The following is a 25683-nucleotide window of genomic DNA, read 5'->3' as shown; positions in this document are numbered from 1 at the left end:
CTGTCATCTGTTGATGCTGCAGGAACAGTAGATGGTGCTGTGGGAGTGCTACTACACTAAGGAGATTCAAGGGAGTCATTTGTTTGCTATGATAGTGATACTGGCAGCTGGGCGGTTACTCCTCTGCTCTCTCTCCTTCAAAGAAGTGGATATGGTAACAAATGGACCCTTCATTTCCATGCTTTGGGGCAGATGTGATATTTCTGGGCTTCTCCAGCTCTGAAGCTGAAAGTAAGCGTATAGCTGTATGTCTCAGAGACAGATCCCATATCCAGTTCTGCTTCAGTCTCATCTCAGTGGTTTCTACATTGCACTTGTTCTCCAGCAATTCCTGCTTGGCTGGCTGTGGATGAAGAAGAGCAGCATTTTCAGGAACTGTAGTGAGCCGTTTCTCAAAGCTTGGGCTGGACCTTCCACAAGGGAACTTTGTGCAGTTTGCATGTTTTATTTCAAAGGCTTTTTGTCCATCCTGTGTGTTCTCAGTGAACGAAATAACACATTTTATTTGCATTCATTCCCCAGTTCTGAAACTGAACTGCGTTTCTGATCTAATTATCCCGCCTTACCCAAACAAGTGTAATGGCTTTGAAAATTTTCCCTGTCTTATTTTGACACACCCTACATCTGGGTTTTGGTACAATTGTGAGAGACTTTAAACACTACTTGTAGCATGGAAGAAAAGAGGGTGATATTTAGTAGATCTTCGCCTTGACTTTTAAGGGAAAAAAAACCCCAATCTTCAAACTCATTGCTGGCAATTGAGAATGCTGTTAGACTGAACTCTCTTCTGAGTGAACAAACACTTAAAGATCTATTTATACCTGCCCTTAAGCAGACGTACTGTAGGTGGAAATGCTATAATTATTTCCTGGTACTGGTTTCCACTGTCCTATAAAGGTCTCCTGGCAGCAGTTTGTTAAAGAGCTACTGCCAGATGTAGGAAAAGTTAAAACAAACCCAAGCTAACAACTAAACTGATTTGACTAATACCCAGTTTACCAGCTGTAATAAAGGTAAAACACACAGGAGTGCTGCTAAGAGACAGGTCTTTATTGTCTAGCCCTGGTCACTTGAAATGGTTCAGGATTACAAACTGTTCACATGACAGGGATCAGTATCCAATGTCTCCAATAGCTACTGATACAACAGCCCAATAATTTTTCTGCATTCCCTTTCCCATCAGTGCTTATTTTCAAGTTAATTTTGTTTGTAGAAGAGCACCTCTCCTTTAATCAGCTTCCCACTTCTCTTATTACCCCGGACACCTGGCTTATATCTCTGAGCTGAGGACCCACTCCGCCCGCCACCATGTTAAACAAACAAGATCACAAAAGCTGAAAATAACTTTTACTGGCTGCACATTACAACACAGAAGCATCTCGTCACCAGATAGGAACTACAGCTGCCTCCCAGGCAGCTTATGTGAGAGTTACACACATTCCAGTACTCCCAATATTATGGCCACCGGCCATCATGCTGGATATCAGTTCACAAGTTTTATGGAATTGATTGCAGTGTCATAAATACAGTAGATTGTAGGCCAGGTAGGAGGAAATAATTAACAAAAGAGGAAGGCGCTTCTGTTAACACATGGTGGTAGGCCAGCATACACTATGGAAGTAATTTTTAATGTTCTAGAGTGGGATTTTTGTAAAGGTGTCCGGCAAGTTGATTGATTTGTTTGTTTTACGCTACGGTGTATTACAATGAACTGGCTATTGATTATGTTTACCACTGCCCTCTACTGTGTGGAGTCCAAACTGCTCAGCTGTTTGACATAAGACATATACACAACTAAAGATGATTTTCCTTTAGTTCAAATGACGAGAGCCTGTGTTTTTGGAGCTGTAGGATGTGTGTTCTATCACTGATATTGCCATGAAGTTCTGGCTGGTGTGATGTGCAGAGCAGTGGTAACTGTGAATTACTAAAAAAAGGAGCAATTTAGGGTGGTTTTAGTAAAATATATTTTGGAAGATTTGCCAGACGGCTGGCAAAAGCTTATTAAACTCTTGCATTTTTCAAAGCCAGCCATATTGCCATCCTTCAGACAGTCACTTAGGACTGACATTGCTCAGTAAGGCTGTCTTTTATGTTTGCCTTGTTTCTATTTATTTCTAGCTGCAGATACAGATGGCATGGTTTCTTTTGTTTCATTAAAAGATTCCTTGAGCTAAACTTTAAAAGATTTGTCTTCAGAGATCAAAGTCAGCCAAATGTATGTTTGCCATTTTTCTGTTTCTCAAGGATATAAGCTTTCAGTTCAATCGGGTAAAGGTGACACTCTAACAGAGCACCAGATTGAGACATCGGGTGACTTGGCTAAAGTAGTGCTGATCAGCAAATTACAGGATAATAATAAACACCTATATCATTGAGATTATCAAATGTAAATTTAAACCAAGGACCAATGGAAAATTATGCCCCAGCCACCACCAGTTTACACAGTTTACACAGCTGAGTGAAGGCACTGATTACTAACTTCGGAGCCAAACGCTTCCAAGTTCTAAGTCAGGTCTGTCACAATCATTTGCATACTCTTGAGCAAATCACATACAGACAGTTTTTCAAAAGTGGCCATTGATTTAGCTGCCTCGTGCATTTAATGTTTGGGTGTCCAACTTGAGACACATTGGGCCTGATTTTTTAGATTGACTGCTGTATACAACAGCCAGGACTCATCTGTGTCACTCCTTTACATTGCAGGGGAGTGTGATTTTTTTGGGGGTGCGCTGAACGTATTTTGCATCCTGGCTAGTAAAATTATTCCTTGACCTAGCTGGTGCCAGGTACATTTTTCAGAACCTACGATTTGATGGCGCTGCTGAAAGGATTCAATGTTTGTAAAGTGCTTTGCAGATGTAAAGCCCTATAGAAATGCTGAGCATTAATATGGATGGTTTGAGTATGTCTTAGATATAAATCATCTTACTCTGTCTGACCTAGTCTCCTAATTGAGAATCATTTATTCCTTGGCGACTCATCCGTACCACTATTCTACCTTTTCACAATAGAGCAGCAGCATCAAGCTGCAGATGTTTGCCCTGAGGACCCTGATGCCTCATTGCATGACAAATTAGAGGGGATTTAGTAATCTGACATGCTGAATTCTGGTTCCATCCCTAAAGGTGACATTCAATCCAAACCCCTGAGTTTTGCATTTCTTTTTGTCTTAGATTCAGACTAGGACATGGCTCTTCAGTTGATTGTGTGAATTCTGCTTCTGTGTATGCTCCAGTAGGATTAGAAGGCCTTAGAAAGGGATTCTGTTCAAGCCTTTTTGTCTCTGTCATTGACTTTAGACACACTAGCTATATTTTAGGGCATGGAGCACAAACCACAAGGCATAACCAAAGCCGTTGCACTCATTTCATTCTGTGGGTACTGCTGCAAAAAACCTAAATAACCTCCTAAGTCCTTACTAAGAAATGCTGCTACTACTGCTGCCATTGTTTCTGCAGCACTAATTTTAAATACATTACTTCACCTGGATCATGCTGCCTTTTCCTCTGTTTGCTATGGAGGACCGTGGTTTAAAGGACATTCTCTCCTGGAACTTAATTTAACTGGATTCATCACTGCTCCAAGACCACCCTGGGATGAGACCCTGCCCTTTTTGCTCTGGGTATTCCCCTGTATATTTGAAGAATTTCTTTCCAAGGGCTGGTTTTCACTGCAAAATTAACTCAAGTTCTCACTCGAGTCCCGTCCACTCACCAAAACCTCTCATTTGTGTATGATGGTGCTTTGCATTCTAGTTGGCTGGCCCAACAGGGGGTATAGGTTAAAGCTTGAGTGACGCTAGACCTCCACTGCCACCCCACAATTCCAGAGAGGAACAGAATAAAGGAGAGAGGGGGGTGAGGAAGAGGAAGCAGAAGCTGTGATGGAGGCTGCAGTTAGTGGGAAGCTCCTGCAGGAGACCCTTGACCATAGAATCATAGATTATTAGGGTTGGAAGGGACCTCAGGAGGTCATCTAGTCCAACCCCTCAACCAGTGGAAAGAGTTTTGTCCTGGAAGCCAGAGCTAGAGGACACTGTAGAGAGATTGCAGAGAGTGAGAAAGGCTTCTGCAGGGAAGAGATTGGTTTGTTAACCAAGCTTCTGACTTGCTTTCCCTAGAGTGAAAAGAAGATGTATTTGAACACTTCCCCAGACACAAGCAAACCTCCCAAACAAGAAAGTACAATTCACAGCTGCAAAAATACGCCCCAAAAAATGCAGATGGGTCTGAGCTATGAAGTTCAGAGTTTAGTTTAGAGCCAAGTCAGAACTTAGCCAAAGTTCAGGCATACATTTAGTGTTCTGGTTCAAAATCATCTCCGCAATCATTGGCCAATAATTTAGAAAACCATGACATGATAAAAAGACATTTTAAAAGCATCAGGGAAAAAAGAGGAAACCCATATGATGGGGAAATACCACATTCATTGAGATAAAAGACTGTCTGAAGCTTTCAAAAATGACAGAGGAGAGATGCAAGTACATACTCTTCACACCAGTAAAAGGGACACATTTCCAGTCCAGGCTGCATTTGACAGAGAACACACTCATATTATAAGAGGCCTGTTTTCAGCTTCACCACCTAAGACTAAAGAGAGATTCAAGACCCTGGTTTTTTCTGTGTAGTTCCCTTTGCTTACAAGTCCCTCTGCATACCTCATACCCTTCCAACTTTCCTATGTACACTAATCATTCAATCATCCAAACATGACAAGGAGAAGTTTAACTCTCTCTTGTTCTTTTGAAGAAGGGAAATGGGTAGATGACAAGAAAATATGGCCCAGACGTGCCATCAGTAGACTGAGCCATGGCAATCCTTAGAGTGTGGAGGACACCATTTTGCTCCACATGGCGCACGCAAGGTAACAATGCCTTGAGGATGCCATTTGGCTGTACAAAATGACATTCTCCGTGCTGTCTGGGTTCCTGGGATGAAATAATTCATTAAAATGGAGTCATGCCAGCAAAAAGTTTGGGAACCTTCAATCTAGGTATATATTCATCAATCTTAAAATCACCCAAATTAAAGCTTAACTAAATTGTCAGTGTTGAACCAACGCTCCTCAAGTGGCAAAGGAATTCAAAGTAACCCACAGGCAAGTGAGGCCTGTGTGAATAGATAGGCTTCCTTCCATTTCATTGCAAAACCGTCCTGATTTTATGAAAAGTACTCATATTATGTCTCAGAATACAGGATTACAATGAGGGGGCATTTTCAAGCAAAAGGATATTTCCAATGAAAACATTTGGAAACATATTTGCATTTTCACATGCTTTTGAATGGAACAAATGCATTATGAGAAGCTTCACAAATTAAAAATTATGTGACTCAAAATCAAATGATAAGAATGAAATGATAAGCATTTCTAGGGAAAAGAATTAAATGTTGACATTCATGAAGTCTTAGTTATTAGAGGGTTATGAGTCAGAGTCCAGGGAGAGGAGATGAGTTTAGAGAGTTGGGAGTTTGAAAGACCACAGTGGGGGGAATTGCACCTGTCAAGATGACAGATAAATGAACAGATAAGGTTGCAGCAGAAAATTGATCAAGATAATGCAGAAGGAAAGTGAAGTCTTATGACAGCAGGTGGATTTGTAGCATCTAGCCCCAAGAAGTGGAAATAGGACTATGGTGAAAGTAAACAGTAGATTTATTTATTTGGAGCACAGATAGCTAAATCAAGAGCTTTCAACTCTGAACATGAATCTCAAAGAAGTTCCAAGACAGTTTAAAATGCTCCACCATTCACTCTAATCAGAGAGTGAGTCAGTACTCAATTATATTCATCCAATTTTGTATTCCATTTTCTATGTGTTGGTGACAAAGCAGTTGAGATAATATGGTCATATGGCAGAATCATCTTCTTGACAAAAGCTGAGATATATTAGCTAAAATAAAAATTATGTGGCTCTCAATCCTAATGCTCCAATGCATAAGCTAATCATCAAAAAGAATCAGGAAGAAATCTCTCTCTCCCATCCCCAAACCTGGTCTGGTAGTGTATCATAGGGTAGGGTTTATATGCCTTCCTCTAAAGTATATAGTTATTGTGGATAGTTCTCTGAAAATATCCACTCAATGTGCAGTGGCAGTCAAAAAAGTGAACAGAATGTTGGGAATCATTAAGAAAGGGATAGATAATAGGACAGAAAATATCATGTTGCCGCTATATAAATCCATGGTACGCCCCACATCTTGACTACTGTGTGCAGATGTGGTCGCCCCATCTTAAAGATATATTGGAATTGAAAAAGATTCACAAAAGGGCAACAAAGATTATTAGGGGTATGGAATGGCTGCCATATGGGGAGAGATTAATAATACTGTTGGAAAAAAAAGATGCCTATGTGGGGCTATGATAGAGGTCTATAAAACCATGACTGGTGTGGAAAAAGTAAATAAGGAGGTGTTATTTACTCCATCTCATAACACAAGAACCAGGGGTTACCAAATGAAATTAATAGGCAGCAGGTTTAAAACAAACAAAAGGAAGTATTTTTTCACACAATGCACAGTCAACCTGTGGAACCTTGCCGGAGGATGTTGTGAAGGCCAAGACTATAACAGGATTCAAAAAAGAACTAGATAAATTCATGGAGTATAGGTCCATCAATGGCTATTAGCCAGGATGGGCAGGGATGGTGTCCATAGCCTCTGTTTGCCAGAAGCTGGGAATGGGTGACAGGGAATGGATCACTTGATGATTGCCTGTTCTATTCAATCCCTCTGGGGCACCTGGCATTGGCCACTGTCAGAAGACAGGATACTGGGCTAGATGGACCTTTGGTCTGACCGTTCTTATGTTTCTTATGTGCTTGTGGCTACTGTTAGATACAGAATATTGGACTAGACTGGCCATTAGTCTGTTAACAATATAGCAATTGCTACTGTGTTCAAGTTTCTACTTGCTTGTCAATTCAAGAGAAAATATTCTGTTGTAAAGAATGAGCTGGCTTGTGTGTGTGTGTGTGTGTGAGTGTGTGTGTGTACATGTATCACTGCCCTGCACTGGGTAGATTCAGAATTGCTCAGCTATGTATTATAGGCTCTTTACTAGTAATGACAAACAAATCTTCTTCTTTGGTTGAAATGGTAAGGACCTGTGATTTTTGGAGAAGGAGGATCTGAGTTTTATCCTCACTGCCACTAAAGTACCAAGTAGCCATAATGTGCAAAATGGTAGTCATAAAATCCTGGGAGACCTAGACTGGTCGCAACAGATTTGACATAGTGTATTGCCATTACAGGAGGTTGGTGCAGGGTTAGATGGACCATTCGTCCAATCTAGTAAGGTAAATACAGCACTATGTTAATTTGGAAAAAGTAAGAATTAGAAAGAATTAGGGGGTTGGAGAAGAGAGTCAGTGGGTTCACTATACTTTGGAGTTGTTGTAATAAGTGGATGATTTAGTCTGAGTGACCAGTGACAGATTCAGTCCTCCTGTAGTGATGCCTTATAAAAATTGGGAAATAGGACCGTGTTAGAACCTGCTTTTCACCTCTCAGGAAGAAACATGGGACCTGAGTCTTCTCTCCATTACACTAGTTTCACATCTGTGTAACTCCATCGTTTTTAATAATTAGCGGAATTGTGGCCAGATCCGAAGCCCACTGAAGTCAACAGGAGATTCCCATTCACTTCCTGGGGCTTTGGGTCACATCCTTAGAGAATTGGGACCAAATCCTCAGCTGTTGTAAACTGGTGTAGCTCTATTGGGTTCAGCTGGCTCTTTATGTCTGCAGTGGTTATTTCAGACATCTGGAATTTTTTTCTCTATCCCTCACTCATTTCCTTCTGCAACCTGTTTTATCTGCACAGCCCTCTAACAAAGGTACATTTTAACTGGCATGGTTTCATAAAGCAGAGACTCCAGTTAGTCTCTCCTCAAGCTAGTATCCTCTTTGGAGCTGGAAAGTTTGATGGGTTCACAGCAGGGGGAAAAGATAGTACCTACAAAGGAGTCTTAAGTGATGTTCAGTCTTGGAGGAATTGTCCTTTGAAATTTAGTGCCCCAAGTTCAAATCTCACTTTATCTGGATGGAGACTTCCTCATTTAAGGCAGCTTTGAAAGCCTGTTCCTCTTATGAAAACAATTTCCATGCTGTGTGTTTTAACGAGACATTGACATTCAAACTCACTCTACTTTGAAGTCACCATCATTCAAATTGTCACAGCTTGACAGCACAGCAGGTTACTGGAGGCTTCTTGAATTAATGCTCTAAGACTCAGTATTAATGAATGTAACTATCAGCTTTACTGACTATGTCTACTCTGCATGATATCTATTAAGGACTGACTAAGCTACCAAATTCCTGTTCCAGCACACCCTGGGCTGTATATAAAATACTATTAATTATTATTATTTATTATTTGAATTGCAATAGCATTTAAGAGCCCCAGTCATGGACCAGGACATTGCACTGTGCTAGGTGCTGTACAAACACGGAACCAAAAGATGGTATTTGCCCCGAGATCTTACAATCCACGTAAAATACAGGATTAATTCTTTAGGGGCTGTTTCAGAGTGGAAGCCGTGTTAGTCTGTATCAGCAAAAATGTGGAGTCCTTGTGGCACTTTAGAGACTAACAAATTTATTTGGGCACAAGGTGCCTCAATGATTCCTCTTTAAGGGCTGTGTCATCAATAGTTGTTCTAAGATATTGATCAGGAATGTGATGAGATCTCCCATGGACATTACAATTTTTTTTATTTTGCTTTAGACTTTTTTTCTTTTAAATAAACACTGTACAGCAAGAATTCAGTCATCAGTGCTTAGGAAAAGGTCATAAAAGCAGTTCAAACAAGGTGTCTCTTTTACAGACTACATTACAGGAGCAGTTGACTAACAAGCAATGCTTCCTTTTAAAGGTGACGTGAAAAGGAGAGCGGGAAAGAAATAGCGGTTTTGCCCTCTTTTCTTCCCAAGATGAATAAGGCCAGAAGGTTGGGGTTCTCCCATCCTTATACACAGCCAAAAGGTTAGCTTTTTTTTTTTTTTTTTTTTAACATGACAAATTCAGGACATATTTACCTTGTTTTTCCTGAAAGACTAGAGAACAAGGAGAGGCTGATCCTCTTCCCACTGGCTTTATGGGAACGTTGCTAGTGGCTTCAATTGGAACAATTGAAGACTCGCGGCTTACAGGATCAGATAGTAAGGAACTGTTGAAGACTTTTATTCATATTATTTAACACTCTTTGGTTGTTTTATTTTTCTGAAAAAGGAGAGGTTCTGCTTAAAAAAAACAACTCATAGAAATGGAAGGAATATCATGTCTTGTCTGGTTTCAGAGTAGCAGCCATGTTAGTCTGTATCCGCAAAAAGAACAGGAGTACTTGTGGCACCTTAGAGACTAACAAATTTATTTGCGCATAAGCTTTTGTGGGCTACAGCCCACTTCTTCGGATGCATAGAATGGACCATATAGTGAGGAGATATATATACACATACAGAGAGCATGAAAAGGTGGAAGTTGTCTTACCAACTCTGAGAGGCCAATTAAGTAAGAGAAAAAAAAATGTCTTGTCTGTTTGTTCTAGGTCTCTGATGGAGGATCCAGAAGTGTGGACTGAAAGCTCACTGTTTTAAATGAAGAGCCAAGGGTGTTAAAACTTTAACAGAAAAGCTTCTTTCTCTTCTGTTTTTCAGGACTTTGTGCTAAACAGATGTTTAAAAACGAACAAAAATGAAGAGTTTAAAACGTCTGAATGAAAATCACTTTCTCTTTCAGTTATTCAAGTTTCACAACCTTAATATCTTTGATAAACTTACTAGTTTTCCAGGAAAAGAGGGTTTCCATCAAAATACAGCGTAGATAAGACCTGAATTCATAATGTTGAAAAACTGACTAACAACCCCTGGTTCCCTTTAAAGGTGATCTGAAAGGAAGAAGAGACAAGAAATAGGGGTTGTGCCCTTTTTTGCTCACTGAATAACAGTTAGACAGTCACAACTCCATAATTTGGACTATAATCAGGTACCATGGAACTAACTGACCATAAATTGTCATTCTTCCATTTAAAAGGTGCACTATAGAAGAAAAAACATCCTGAGTTTTAATAAAATTTTCCTTAGATGCTGGCCAATCTAGTGGATAAAACATTTAAATAGCAAGCCTTCTAGAGGTGGTTTTTAAAAAAAAGTTTTCTTTCTTTCTTGGCTTGTTTTCCTCATTTTCTACAGATTTTTTTTTTTGCTACTCATTAACAATTCCCCATTTCTTTTTTTATATCATTAATCCTGTAAATTTATATACACCTCTACCCCGATATAATGCGACCCAATATAACGCGGTAAAGCAATGCTCCGGGGGGGGCTGCGCACTCTGGCAGATCAAAGCAAGTTCAATATAACGTGGTTTCACCTATAATGCGGTAAGGTTTTGTTGGCTCCCGAGGACAGCGTTATATCGGGGTAGAGGTATATATATTTCTCTTTGTTATTTTTCTTGATATTTTTATTTATATTCCTCCTTATTCCCTACATTCTCTCACTTCTCTTTTTGGCTGGCCATCCCAGGACCTCCTCCAACACTCAGATTACCTGAGGCTTTCCTGTTGGCCTGTTACTCTAGGACAGATCCTTCCCAGGGAATAGAAAATATGGGAGCTGAAGCTAAATGGGGAGTGGGGCTTTGACCCCTGATCTTCACAAAAGGATGTCAGGTTTGTCCTATTTTTATTCCTCTCTCTTAGCCAGCAACTGAATTCTGTGTCTTGCCCAAGACTATAGTGATTTTTCCCAAGGAAGAGGCAAACTTTGATACATTTCACTTTAGATTAACAGAGAACACCACCCCTACCAGCACACTGCTGATGAATGACAGATCACCTTTTCCTTATAGGCACAGCGGTGCTTTGTACAACAGAGCATATTCCATAGTGGTGTTTAATGGCATTTTATAAAAATCAGTTGTGCCTATCCTGCAAAGACAACACAGGCTTGGAGAAGTTTTTCCATAGTGAACTGATTGCAAGGGGCTGGATGTAACCATACTGGGGTATTGAGGCCTGACCCTTGATAGTCAAGCTCTAGCTCTTGGTAACAATGCATCTAGAATGTGAACCAATGAAAGACTCTTATTGACTTCACTGGATTTTGGAACAGGACCACAGAGCTTCTAGACACTGGACAAAGGTAATTTTTTCTCTTTTGGATACAGTAACCCAATATAAAACCCAAATATAAATCTTGACCTGAAGAAGGCCCTGAAATGAATTGTTTCTAGACCCAAATAATGATCTCTGCAACAGAATCCAATCACTCTGAATTACTTGTTTGAGTGACAATAGAAAATAGAAAATAATGTCTTCATTACCCATCAGTCCTGCTGGTGAAATCTTTAGTGACAGCTACAGAAAAATCACTTTTTCCACATTCCAGAGACTGTCTTTATTTATCTCAGTTCCTACTTCATTATCACCATGGCTGCTAACACCAGCAAAGACCTAAGACTGGATCTCACAATAAAGTCAGGACTTGTCTCATGCAGTCCACCTCAAATCCCTAGAACATCACCACTTTGTCTGAACTCCTCTGCTGTTAGCTATTCCACATTTTATGGGCCTGATTTTTCACTTTGTTAAAGCAGTTTTACAGCAAGGTTCTTCCACTGACTGAGCCTGATCAAAGTCCTTCGGAAGTGGTGGTCAAAGATCTCTTGAAGTTAAGCAGCATCTGATGCAGTCATGTTTATGGAGAAGTTATTGCCTGAGTTGATGAAGTTAAATGTAAGAGAATCTACTCCACATTTCAGGATCACAGTAATAGGAGAAATGTGTGGGAGAGCAATCAGGATGCATGACGGTGGTCACGTTTTAGATAATAGGGATAAGTGTGCTAAAAGCTGCTGCAAGGGTAGAAATGTGTGTGTTGGGGGGGCATACAGGGGAAATACATTCAATATTTTCCAAATCCAAGCTCCAGTCCCGGCTGAAAGGAGAGATTTGCTTCCACAAAGAAAAGCATTTAAAAAGAGACTGTGTCTGCTTCAGTCCTGTACCCTATAAAGCTTTGTTTCATTGTCAGCATAAATGTTATATACTCTGCAAAAATCAGCATTCACTCAGAGGAGAAGATCAAAAGAAATATAGTCACTGAAGATGTGGATAGTGAGAATAAATTCTGTGTGTATATCAATATACTGACAATTCTGAAGATGTTGCTTCACTTAAGCTATCAGTATTTATACAGCACTAGTAATACATTTTCCCAAGATAGTGTAAATCTTTTAACTTGTAATTTGGTACTTGTGGGTTTACCAGTAAGTGAGGACCCAGAACTCTATAATCCACAAGTACCTTTAATATTAATTAATATTTTATGTAAAAGATGCACTATCAGTTATTTTAGGTACCAAATTTAGATTGTATTTTGGGGGGGAAAGAGGTAGGTATTTTTGTTCTAAATGTACACAGTCCTTTGCTGTGTTACATGAAGCCAAACAGCACTAGGCCAGTGCCTGCACTGGAAAGTGACTAGGATTAGAAACAAGCAAAGGTGCAGATCCTTCAACTGAATGTATGTGGGGTAGAGCGCTGTGCCCTTGCTGAATTTCTGGGGCTCTATGTGAGGGTAGGACCTGATCCTAAACCTAACCAATCTATTTATTTATAGTTTGTCCAGTTTGAGGGAAATGTAAAAAATACACACGTTGGAAAGATGAAAAATAAAAGCCTATTCAGGACAGCACTTCTGCATGTGCTTAAATCCCACGGGCTTCAAGTTAAGCAAGTGCTTAAATGCAGTTCTGAATCAAGATGTTTTCCTGAATTGGGGCCTTAATAATTAATGGTGGTGATAGTATTTCTCATTGACAATGTCCTTTATTTAACAAAAAACAAACAACAGTCTCCCTGAAGATAATGCTTTATCCAGCAAGCTTGTGTTCTAGAAAAGTATGTTTGCTGCAGCCATGTTTGTAAATCAATATCAGAATAAAGGCGGATACACACTGTGAGCTTGATTCTCCCCTTCCTTGTATGTCATAGAGTTATTTACATCTTGTGCAAATTGGGTGTAAAACCATTCTGATGTTGTAGCTCTTTGCCCCTACTTTTCACAGATGGAAATGACTACACAAGGGCAAGGCAGTGGAGAATCAAGCCTAGTGTATTAAGCTGGCTCTGCTGAGATTCCGTATTATTAGAGTTCTTTTTGGTTTCCTTTACTGCCATTTGCTATAAGTAAATGAAGTCTCAAGTTCCTCTATCATAGAGCTTGGGTCCCACCTTTTCAGAGACCACCTCTCTCCCTACGCTACTGTAACCCATTGGTAACTGTACATTACAGGTCCCTCTCTGAAGATGTGAGTCTGTTACAACTCTCCACTGTAGAGCTTAGCTCGTTAGTTCAGACTGTAGCGATTCATTTATTTTAGCTCTAGAGGTTCCTGATTCAGTCCCTGGTGTTGGCCAAGATGGCAGCCACCACATGATACTGCCACTGTTGTGATTGGTGGCTAGGCTCAAGATGGAGCTCCCCCCTTTGGTTTAAGAGAGGGAACTGCTAATAGGGCCTCCCCTGTGGCCTTTGACTCTCCCTCCTCCCTCCCCACATTGGTCTGAAATAGCTCTCATATTGTGCTGGTATGTTAGGGAAGAAGATGGGCTAGGTTTTTCAGGAAGGAAAAGGCACTACACATGTTTTCTCTTAAAATTAATCATCTGGTTGGATAACCTTAGTAATGTGGGTGAAGTTTCACTACTGGACTTATTTTTTATTGGTTTTATTTTTAAAGATTTCCCTAGAGCATAGGGATAGGTGCTTTTTTGTTGTATATTAATAAAAATAAATAAAAGACATTGCAGGTGCAATTCCACGTTCCTCGTGAACCCAAAACTCTTGTTTAAAATCAATTGAGGAGTTTTGGTGTGCAAGGAATGCTGGATTAGACCCTGTATCTTTTAAGATTCTGGTAATTCAATATTAAAGCATTATGGAACCCTACTTATGATGTACTATATGTGGAAGGCATAAAATAGTCACTACAGTGTTGGAGTCAGTGTTCTCTTCCTAGACAGATGAAGGACAATGTCAAGACTTCCTTTGGAAGTGGATTTCATTCTTGCTGCTGCTAACGCATCCTCTGAAGAGGTTGAGGTTATGGTTATGGTTAGCGTCTTTTCTTGCAGTGAGAACCATGTGTCCCAAAGAGTAATGATTTTTTCTATAGTGTATGATATTTGCATTACTACATTAAACATTTTCTTTAAACTATAAAAATGTCCATCTCTATCTTTAGAGCTATAAAAGAGTTAAGGATCCCACAGCTGCCTTAATTCTGAATCTGTTTGCTTTGTGTATTTAATTCAGATCACAACAGTTTCATGTATTTAACGTTAGAAGCACTTAAAAGAAAAAGCTTCCATTTTTATAACCTTTTAAGGCTTGATCATCAAGATTTTGTTTAGCAGCCCACCAGCAGAATTCTTCTGTTTTTCAAGACCACTTGCTAAGCAGATTTCCAGTTGGTGACTTATAAATGCAGTGAAAGTACTGAAATTTAGAGGCGGAGTGAGGGGCAGCATTAATAGGGTTAATTCTCATTCCAGCCTCCAAAATCCTGTCTTCACCATTGGACCTAAAAAGAAGCCATTTCCTTTATCTGATCCATGAAGTTGTGTGCAGCTTTTTACTGCTCCCCAACAAGCTGCTTAGATGGGGAAAACTCCTACTTCCATCTCCATTGAGACCAGAATCTTAAGCAAAATAACATGATGGAATGTTTATTGAAGCAATTGACACCTGCTAATCTGTTGCAACAACAATCAATTCCATTTTTTTTGCCCCAAGTAGCCCAATGATATTTTAATTTAAAAAATATAGCTTTGTCTTTTTACTTGAAATTGCTTTTTGCAATTATTTCACATTATTTTTAAATCAAATTGTAAAAATAATAATACCTCCCCCCTCCCCCCAAAGCCCAAAACAAAACAAAACCACACTGTCCTTAAGTCGCATCTGGGGACTAGATCCTGCAATGATTACTCATGGTACCAATATTGCAAAAGCTTGCAATTTTATCATGAGTCTTGTGATATTTGATGATTTTTTAAAACCCCAGCTCCTGGAGTCTTGTGATAACATGAGAATCCCAACTTCTAGACTCCAAAGAGTTAAGAGTCTTGGTGTTTCCTCTGACTGGTACTTTCAAATCTCTCCTGGGACTCATGCAGCCTTCATGCCAAAATTCTGTGTTATTACACAAACACAGAAAAGGAGGGGGAGGGGGCAGCTTATATTTTGTTTTCTAAAGCCTGTCCCTGCTCATTTGGCTTATTGTCAGGTTTGAAGGTATCCATAAAAACTCAGGTTTAAAACCACAATTGGGGCCTAATAATACACACGACTGATGTTAAAAAAACAAGACAGCGGACTGACTTTTGAGGAGCCTGCATACTGAGGGCCTGATTCTCCACTCACGTAGAATGGTTTTAATCTGATATGACTCCATTGAATTAAATGGTACTACTCCTGATTTCCATTGGTGTGTGAGGAAAACCGCTTCTGAATATTTGGACTCTTGACATTCCAGTGCTGCATTCTCTGTTACATGCAATGATTTTTTTTTTTCTTTTTTAGTTGTGGCAAGGCCCCATCTAAAATCATATGCTTCTATCATTAGTCTTTATCCAGTTAAGAGGTAAACAAGTGCTCTGTTTTACTATTGCTTTTGTGGGTAGTGCCTAAAGGCCCAAATCAGGATCTGGGCCCCATTGTACTAAGCTCTGTACAAACATTTTGGCATCTGCCTCTGTTTTCACTAGGGCACACAGCTCATTTTAGATTAGCTGCTGCTGAACTTTCTTAACCAGTTGTGTGCTGCTTTCCTTGCTCCTGGGCAAGTCAGCCCAGTGGCTGGTGTTTTTCCATGGTGTGCCCCTTTAATGCCACTGAATATGGAAAGTGAGGAGATGGCTTCTCCATTCACTGCTTCTTTCTTTCTCCCCCCTCCCTTTAATTATTTCCCCTCCAAACTGGAGTTTGACGTATTCCTCCTAGATACTGAATGACCAATCAGATGGTTACTAAGGAGTGAATCTAGCCAATCGGCCATCGTTGCTACCTGTGGGTAATATTTTTAGCAGGGGGAAAAAAAAGAGAAGGAGAAAATAAATACACAAGACAATTACATTCCAATCACCTGGTGTGTTCCTGGGTGCTGGTTGTGGCTCCCCTGCCTCCCCCACCAAAAAAACTGGTTTTGAACTCTGCCCCTCCCACTTTCCCTACACTTCTGGGGATGTAACTCTCTCTCTTCCCCCCTTCAGCAGGGTGGTGCCAGCTGCAGTGAGCCTGGCCTAGTGTGGCTCATCGTCACGCCTATAGAAACAGGATCTCTGCCTGCTCTCCTCTTTCCTCATCTCCTTCCTCCCAACCTCCGCTCTCTGAGCGACAGTTTTCCTCACCCAATGGCTTTTCAAGGATGTCCCTTCCCACCTTCTCTAGCCGTCTTTCCTCCCTCCTTGCCTACCCCTCTAACTCCTCCCCCTCTCCCTCCCCTCTGACTCTCTCAGTCTCTAAAATGCCGCAAGAATTCCTTGTTTTTGCTGATACAGACTAACACGGCTCCTACTCTGAAACCTTCCTCCTTTGTGCGTTCCTCACCCTCCCTTTTCTTCTCTCCCTGCCCCCCCTCCCAAGGTGACTCAAGTGGCAGCCCAGCCTCACACTGGGAGGAGGAGGTGACACCAGTGGGTGGGGCTGGGCCGGGCCCTTGGTGACTGACACCTCTGGCAACCAGTGGCAGGAGACCAGGAGGTGTGGCTGCTCCCTGCGTTACCACCCCCCCCCATGTCCCTTCCCATGGAGAAGGGAGATAGGGGATGGAGGGGCAGGCCCAGGTAGCCCCCTTGCCCTTGAGGTGGCCGCGAAGGGGGATAGGGTGGCCTAGCAGGCAGCCTCCGCAGTAACACTTCTGGGGGGTGGGGGTGTTGTGCCACATTCACCTCACCAGCTCCCTCCTCCCTAACTGGTTCCCCCCTCCCACTGCCTTCCAGGGCGCGTCCTTTCCAGGCACCCCAGAGATCATGGGAGATGTAGTTCCATGCTAGCTGCCCCCATTACTGAAGGGGTGGGAAAGGGGTGAGGTAGGGTGTTGATGCAACCAGGCTCTGAGACTGGGAGGGGAGAAAGGTGCGGAGGGGGTGAATGAGATGACATAGCAGGCACTCCTCCCTGGCCCCTGAGATGGGGGGGGGTGGGACACAAAGGGAATGGGGGGAGGGTATATGGAACTGGGGTGTGTGCGGAAGCACAGGGAGGAGTAGATAGATAGAGCGATTAGATAGATTTAGGGGGAAGGAGAGAGCTGGGAGGGGATATATAGGGAGGTAGTAGAGAATGAGATGGGGATGGGAGGGAATGTATGGAGAAGGGGAAGGGATAAAGAGCTAGGAAGAGACATGGCTGGGATGGGATGCACAGCAGTAGGGATGGGGGAGAGGGGTATATTAGGGAGGAATTAGGGGATAATCAAGGGACAGAAGCAGGGGAAGGGAGATTACAGGGGGAAGGGAGATGGAGGCAGCAAGGGAATGGCAAGTGAGGAAGGGCCAGCAGGGCAGTGGGAGGGGGAATAGGGAAGGAGGAATCAATCAAGGTGTGGGAAGCAGCATGGGAGAAGTAAGGCAGAGGTAAGGGATGGGGATGGGTGTTGGGTGGGAAAGGCAGGTATATGGGAGAGGGAAGGAGTAGGAGGGGGTATAAGGGTTGGGAGGAGAAGGGGCTTGGGAGGGGGAGGGCGTTGGGAGGGACAGACAGGTATATGGGAGAGAGGGAGGGGGTAGGCAGCATCAGTGGGGTTGGGAGAAGAAGGGGCCAGGCAGAGTGGTGGGAGGGGGATGGGAGAAGCAGGGGGCAGATGGGTTGGAAGGAGAAGGGAACAGGCAGGGTGGGAGTGTGAGGATGGGCAGGGGTAGGGGATAGAGATGGAGGGGCAGTCAGGGAGAAGGAGGGGTAGATGGGTTGGGAGGAGAAGGGGCCAGGCAAGGTGGGGGTGTGAGGGATGGGCAGGGGTGGGGGGCTGAGTGAGCGGGGCAAGCAGGAGATGGGAGAAGTAGGGGATAGATGGGTTGGGAGGAGAAGGGGCCAGGCAGGGTGTGTGAGGGATGGGCAGGGGTAGGGGTCTGAGTGGGAGGGGCAGGGGCAGGCAGGGAGATGGGAGAAGGAGGGGGTAGATGGGTTGAGAGGGAGTGCCAGGCAGGGTGGGGGTGTGGGGAAGGGGCAGGGGTATGGGGTTGAGAGGGTGGGGCAGGCAGGGAGATGGGAGGAGGAGGGGGTAGATGGGTTGGGAGGAGAAGGGGCCAGGCAGGGTGGGGGTGTGAGGAGGGGCAGGCAGGGAGATGGGTGGAGGAGGGGGTTGATGGGTTGGGTGGAGAAGGGGCCAGGCAGGGTGGGGGTGTGAGGAATGGGCTGGGGTAAGGGGTTGAGAGGGAGGGGCTGGCAGGGTGGGGTGTGAGGAGGGGCAGGCAGGGAGATGGGAGGAGGAGGGGTAGATGGGTTGAGAGGGAAGGGCAGGCAGGGTGGGGGTGTGAGGGAGGGGCAGGCAGGGAGATGGGAGGAGGAGGAGGGGGTAGATGGGCTGGGAGGAGAAGGGGCCAGGCAGGGTGGGGGTGTGAGGAATGGGCAGGGGTAAGGGGTTGAGAGGGAGGGACCGGCAGGGTGGGGGTGTGAGGGAGGGGCAGGCAGGGAGATGGGAGGAGGAGGGGGTAGATGGGTTGAGAGGGAGGGGCAGGCAGGGGAGTGGCGGAGGGAGGGTGGTAGGGGGAGGGGCGGCGCTGGCAGTGCGGTGGGAGGGGAAGGCAGGTCATGGCGGTGAGCGGTGGGAGGGACACGCAGGGCACGGCAGTGCGCGGGGGGCGGTGCCCTGAGGGGCGGGGCAAGGGAGGGGATATATATGGGCGCGGTGGGAGCCCCGCGCAGGAGAAGGAGTGAAGCTGCTGTGGCGGAGCTCGCCTGTCCCGGGGTGTGAGCAGCGCAGCCCCCCCACCCCCTTTCCCCGCAGCGAGCCGGTTCTCGGACATGGGGGTTCGGCACTGAGCCCCCCGCACTCTCACTGGAACTGTTTGCACTACCCCCTGCACCCACCCCGGGTGAGTACCGCTCGCCGGGGCCGCGCTCCTGCAGCCGGGTCGGGGGCGAGTGCCGGCTGGGCGGGCTCGCTGGGGCGAGGGGGAGGAACAGACTCGGTGAGGTGGCTGTGAATGAGCTGCCGGCACAGCCCGGGAGAGGCAGTGGAGCGGGGGAGGGGGGGGCTGGCACACCCCTGGGGGGAGGGCTGGCAGGCACACTGCTGGAGGGGAGGACGGCGGGGTGGGCAGGTTGGCACCCCTGGAGGGGAGAGCACTGGAGCGGGGAGGGGAGTTGGCACACCCCTGGGGGAGGGAGGGCAGGCACACTGCTGGAGGAGGACGGCGGGGTGGGCAGGTTGGCACCCCTGGAGGGGAGAGCACTGGAGCGGGGGAGGGGGGGTTGGCACACCCCTGGGGGGGGAGGAGGGGTTGGCACACCCCTGGAGGGGAGGGCGGTGGGGGGGAAGGTTGGCACACATCCATGGGGGGAGGGCACTGCCCCTGGGGGGGGGGGAAGCAGCAGGACCAGGGGTGTGGGATTGGTGGTGTGGTGGGGGGATTGACCCAGCCCCATGGGGAGGGGATCGGATCGGAGGGAATCAGGGAAAAGCGAACGTAGGTAGGGCCTGACACAACTGCATAGAGGAGAAATGGTCCTCCGGCTGGGAAGGAGGTGCTTCGGTCAGCGGCACAGCCAAGGCATGGGGGGTGAGGACCTTCCCAAAGGGGTTCATTGTACGCATCATGGCTCAGAGGGAGTGAGTTTTGCATAAACTGACTAATATATATCGTGCTGGGCATTTTAACCAGTGCTAACAGCCCTCTCCTCTAGGGCCCTGCCAAATAAGAGAAGGTTGAGAGGTGTCACAGGAGTGGGGTGCACAGGAGAACTGGGTTTGGCCTTGCTGGTGCAGGAGAGAGTGCTTGCAGGAGAGAGTGCTTCCTCTCCACTCATCCCTCTTCCCCTTCATTTTGTCTCTTGTGCACTCAGAAAATGCTCTTCCTCCTTCTCTTGCTGCTGGAGCTCCCAGGGCTGTGAGCAGAAATCTAATGAGACCAAACTGCCTGGTTATGTAACTCCCCACACACTGCTTAACGCTCTTGTTTTTAACCCCCACCGCCATTAGAATAATTAACATGCTTAGATACCTTAGAAATGGCGTCCTCCTTTTTAAAAAAACAAAAACAAAAAACCTGTTTGCAGTGTTCAAGCTGTTTGGTTTATTCAGTTGCTTGTTCCAAGGCTCAATTCTGAGGCTTACAAGAATTTGTAGTTTCTGCTCAGTGTTTTTGAGGATCCTTTTCTCCTAAAGGACATTGGGAAGGGGAGATGAAACAGATGGATTAATAAATCATTGTAAGTGTCCCTTTTAGTTACCCCAATCAACTTTTCCATACCGAATTAGTCCCCTTTTGTAAATATCTTCTGTTTGCCCTTGATCTTTCCTTATCCCCACCCAGTGCTGATCCAGCAAATGTTTAAAGGTCGCCTTATCATACAGCCTCTCAGGCTGTTCCCATATCATGTTTGAGGGGGAAGAGGGGGGAGATGAAAGGAAGCTTTAAAAATGTGGTTAAACTTTGCAAAACTACCCAATTGGGGCAGGAAATAAAAATGGGATTGCAGAATTTGGAAATTGGCTTTGACTTTTCCCATTCCTTAATGACTGATTTACTAAATTTTGTAAATAATTGTTATGCTGTGCCAAACAAAAAACTTGAAGTAAAATACTGCTGTAGGTGTTAACTCAAAATGTATTGTTTTTTTCTGCTTAAGCTATGATTGAAACTCCATCTTTAAATCAGACTGTTATACTAAGGTATTGCAGGATTTTCAGTAGTGAGGCATGTTATTTTATATATTGCTCTTGTCCCTTGTTTTATTGTATATTTATGTGAATTTCTGTTATACCCTTAATGAAGGAGGGACTTCCATGGCTCCATTTTATATATAGTATAAAATCTGAAGAAGGAGAGAGGCAATCTCATGAAAATGAGGATTGACCCTATTGGCTATAATAGCTTTATAAAATTCCCAAATATGTTGACATGTTTTAAAATGTGCATTTCGCTGATATTTAAGCAGTTTTATAGAAGATGAAAATTTTTGAACCAGTAGATAGGAATGGATTAATTGACCATTACTACTAGCCATAATTAAGACAGAAAATGTGTATTTGCTCTATTGTGTGTGCACAGTGTGTATTTAAAGTATTCTTATAATAGTTCTAGAGGGAGAGGAAAAGAATCCCTGTCCTTCATCAGTAGACACTTTCTTCAGTTGTATTTTTCATCAGATGCACAGTTGGTGCAGGTGTTTGGCTTTGACTTAAAAAGATATATGTGACATAATTAAATTATCCAAGTGCCAAAATGCATCTAAAACAACCAGTAGATTTTTTTTTTAGTATATCTGTTACTTAAAGCCCAACTGATATGTTTGCAAACCTTAAAATGAGAAGTGGTTCTTTGACTGAGACCTTTTATGCTAAATTAATAGCTTGGTGCTAAATTTTGCAGCTGAGTTCTATAAATCACCCAGAATAGGGGGTTGGTAATTGAACCCCTGACAGGGCTGGCACGGTTAGCATTGCTATGAAGTCGTAGACACACACTTGCTGCTTTGCAAATAACTTAAGGGCTGAACTGCAAACTCAAATGATTTTTAAATTACTTATGCTGTACTCATTAAACACTTTCCTAATGCATCTTCCATAGTATTGTTTGTAAGTTCTGTGGAATGTATTTGAGGCCCTCTGTTTTGAGTCGTGTTGAAGCACAGTATGTTACAAATGTCTTCTGATGAGAAATAACCTATTCTAGGTAGAGTATGAGGCCAAAATATTAGGCCTTGGAGCCTGATCTTATGCTTTCCTTATTTGGATATATTTGCTTTTGTTTTTTCTTAAAGGAACAAGAACACTCAAGGTGAAGGATAATAATCTACTAGAATCAGCACTTTGAATGAAATTTTGTTTCCCTGTGGCATCTTGAACATTTTTTCTTCTTCTTTGGGCTTTGAAACAGACGTTAAACTTTGGCATAGCAGCTATGCAGGTTGAAATCCAAGTAGCACTCAATTTTATTATTTCATATTTGTACAATAAGCTTCCCAGACGCCGTGTCAACATTTTTGGTGAAGAGCTTGAAAGACTTCTTAAAAAGAAGTATGAAGGGCACTGGTATCCGGAAAAGCCATACAAAGGATCAGGGTATAGATGTATACATGTAGGGGAGAAAGTGGACCCAGTCATAGAACAAGCATCCAAAGAGAGTGGTTTGGACATTGATGATGTTCGTGGCAACCTGCCTCAGGATCTTAGTGTTTGGATTGACCCATTTGAGGTTTCATATCAAATTGGTGAAAAGGGACCAGTGAAAGTGCTTTATATGGATGATAATGAAAATGGATGTGAGTTGGATAAGGAAATCAAGAACAGCTTTAACCCAGAGGCCCAGGTGTTCATGCCAATTAGTGACCCAGCATCTTCAGTGTCTAGCTCTCCTTCTCCTCCCTTTGGTCACTCTGCTGCTGTGAGCCCAACTTTCATGCCCCGCTCCACTCAGCCTTTAACCTTCACCACTGCCACATTTGCTGCCACCAAGTTTGGCTCGACCAAAATGAAGAATAGTGGCCGTAGCAACAAGGTCGCCCGCACTTCTCCCACCAACCTTGGTTTGAATGTCAATGACTTGTTGAAGCAGAAAGCCCTTTCCTCCTCCATGCATTCGCTGTATGGGCTTGGCCTAGGCAGTCAGCAGCAGCAACAGCAGAAGACGTCTGCCCTTTCTCCTAATGCAAAGGAGTTCATTTTCCCTAACATACAGGGTCAAGGTAGTACCAGTAGCATATTTCCTGGTGACAGCCCCCTTAACCTCAGTCCTCTCCAGTACAGTAATGCCTTTGATATGTTTGCAGCCTATGGAGGTCTAAATGAGAAATCTTTTGTTGATGGCTTGAATTTTAGTTTAAACAACATGCAGTATTCTAACCAGCAATTCCAGCCTGTTATGGCTAACTAAAAATAAAACAAATGAAATACAAATAAATCCTATTGTATAAGTTCAAATGCACGTACCCAAGGGTGTATCTTTTTTCCACTTCTTGAGACTTTTTTAAAGCTTGTAGTATGAATACATTCAAGCTTGGTTAGATAAATACAACATGCATCTTTTTTCATTTGCCAGCCAAGCACAAAGTTATTTTATACTGACTGTACATTAAAAAAATATACTCAAAATATGGCCTCTTACAGTATTTAAGATATAGCAAGGACATGGCTGATTTTTATATATATATATAAAAAATTGGCACTAATAAGTGGGTTTATTGGTCTTTTTCTAATTGTATAATTTAATTTAGTACAAAGTTTGTAAAATATCAGAGTATATATATTGTTTCTACAACATGGTATTGCATTTATATCTTTTTACTACAGTGATCTGTGACAGCTGCAGCAGCTTCATGTTGTATTTTTTTTACTGAAATTGTAAAATATCCATCTTAGACATCAATTATTCTAAAAAAAAAAAAAAAATTAAAAGTGTACAGAATATTCCTTAGTGGTGGAATTAAAATGTACAAAATATTTGCTTTTTTCAAAAAGAAACACAAATTGTATTTTCTGTTAAAAGTTTAAAGATTTTTGCTATATATTATGGAAGAAAATGTAATCGTATATATTAATTTTGTACCTACATTGTGCAATACTTGAAAAAATGGTATAAAAGTATTTTGAGTCAGTGTCTTACATGTTAAGAGGGACTGAAATAGTTTATATTAAGTTTGTATTAAAATTCTTTAAAATTAAATGGCTGTTGTGGTCTTTGTTTTACTATTGTGCTGAAGATAAGAGCACTGCAGTTATTGTGTTGTAAATGCTAATGATGCAGAAAGGTCTGACTCAGTGTATCACAAAGGGATGATGGAAAGTGGTTGCTGTACTTGACACACCGCAATAATGGGTTGCTTTACCTAAAATAGTTCTGGAAAAGCATACAGCTTGATTAAGTACTTGCCTAGCATTATTTGAACAAACGTTCACAAACAAATTTTCCATATATGCAGTCCTTTACAACTGGATCAGGTGGTGGTTTTTAGTTTACCCTTGAGAATTAAGATTACAAGTTTTTTTAATGTTGAGTTACTGTGTGATATGACATATCTAGAAAGGACTCAGGTGATGCAGTGAAATTTACTTCCCATGTAATCTGAGTGGATTTGAACTATTATCTCTAGAGGTCATAGACAAATGCATCAGCATTACGTTTCTGTATTAAGAAGTAATAGCTCAGAAAGTAGAGTGAATAAAATTTTTGATTTACAGTCAAGTAAACTGGTCCTTAAACTTTCATTTTATAATCTATTAAAAATGAATGTAACTACAGTATTTGACAATGAATAAGTTATATTCCAGAAATAGATGGAACAACTGCTGTTCTAATTTACTGGGCTTCCAAAGCATGAACGTTTTACTTGAGTTGTCCGTATGAGTGGCCAGAAGAAAATTCAGAGGCTGTTTGACTAGCCTGCTGCCTTGAACTGATAAAACAGGTGGACTGACAATATTTTGGAGGTATTTTCCCCCATTCTTGCATGTTCTTTTGAGCATTGATGCTCATTGATTTTCTTGAGGGGTATTGGAACTGTCTTGCATTATTTTTAATCCTTGAAGCAGCTAACAGAATCAACAGTTCGTAAAACTAGAATTACAGTGGGCAGTTTAAACAATGGGAGCAAGTTAATAGAAGTATAATTGACGGTATAGTTCTTCATATTAAAAATGCATTTTAAGCTAAAGCTCGATAGTTAAATTTGTCTGAACCTTGATTTTTCTAAAACCGGCCTTTGTGAATGAGGCTTGGTCCTAGCCCACTTGAGTTTAAAAGACCTGGGCACAAAATCACCACACGGTTTGGTTTAAGTAGAAGAGTCTCGCTTTTTCTGGGAGTAGCCAAGTAGTGGAAGTAAAAACAAGGATGTCTGTTAACACTATGGAGAGGCGTTTGTCCTGCAGTGGAGAGAATGGGGCTATGAAGAAGTATTGGGCTAGCAAAGGGATTTGTTAGAGATGCAGGACTGACAATGCTATCCTAAGTCCCATGATGACTAAGTTCAAACGCAGTAATGGTGTGGGGTTTTTTTAGGCATTCATTCCTCCCTATGTTTAACTAGCTTGTTTGTATTAAGTTCACCATCTGGCTTACCTTGACACTAATCAAGCAACAATGAACAAGTATAAATGAAATTCTGCAGCTTAGTATCCAATTTTAAATGGTGCTTATTTTAAAAAGGAAATAAGTACCTCTCAAAGGTTTTCAAATTCAAATCTGGAAAATGTCAAGTAAATAATACCCTGAAAAATGCACTCTTTAACCTAATAATGCTGTTATGTATTATTCGTGTTCATGTGTCTAGAGTTAAGGTGTCTTTTTTAACAATTATCCAAACATTCAGCCTGAATGATCATTATCTGAGCTTCCTAGGAATAAGGTGGAAAGACGTGCAGCTGGTTTAGGAGGCTTGGATAACTGGGATCATAATACATAGTCGAGTTTTTTCATTCCCCATGTTTTAAATAGGTGATCTTTCCTATTTCAGG

The 25683-nt window shown here is 42.6% G+C and overlaps 1 protein-coding gene and 1 long non-coding RNA gene across 3 annotated transcripts in view; both read left to right on the top strand.

Moving 5' to 3' along the window:
• The window catches only part of LOC120383231, a 42920-nt gene extending 33242 nt beyond the window's left edge, over positions 1 to 9678 (top strand). The window contains exons 5-6 of the long non-coding RNA XR_005588380.1: positions 8876 to 8985; positions 9548 to 9678. This is a non-coding gene — a long non-coding RNA (uncharacterized LOC120383231). The remainder of the gene's footprint in view (positions 1 to 8875; positions 8986 to 9547) is intronic.
• Positions 9679 to 18944: 9266 nt separating this feature from the next.
• On the top strand, positions 18945 to 23625 carry TOB1 (transducer of ERBB2, 1). 2 transcript variants are annotated; one of them, XM_039502428.1, is made up of 2 exons: positions 18945 to 19102; positions 21993 to 23625. In XM_039502428.1, exon 2 carries the CDS (start codon positions 22133 to 22135, stop codon positions 23102 to 23104), a length of 972 nt encoding a protein of 323 aa, XP_039358362.1. In that variant the 5' UTR covers positions 18945 to 19102; positions 21993 to 22132; the 3' UTR covers positions 23105 to 23625. The 2 variants fall into 2 exon arrangements, with proteins under 2 accessions (XP_039358362.1, XP_039358363.1); XM_039502429.1 differs by lacking the exon at positions 18945 to 19102 and adding an exon at positions 20861 to 20921.
• Positions 23626 to 25683: the final 2058 nt, after the last annotated feature.

The sequence above is a fragment of the Mauremys reevesii genome, linkage group 15, assembly GCF_016161935.1.
Source record: "Mauremys reevesii isolate NIE-2019 linkage group 15, ASM1616193v1, whole genome shotgun sequence".
Lineage (NCBI taxonomy): Eukaryota > Metazoa > Chordata > Testudines > Geoemydidae > Mauremys > Mauremys reevesii.
This window is presented reverse-complemented; position numbering and strand designations above follow the sequence as displayed.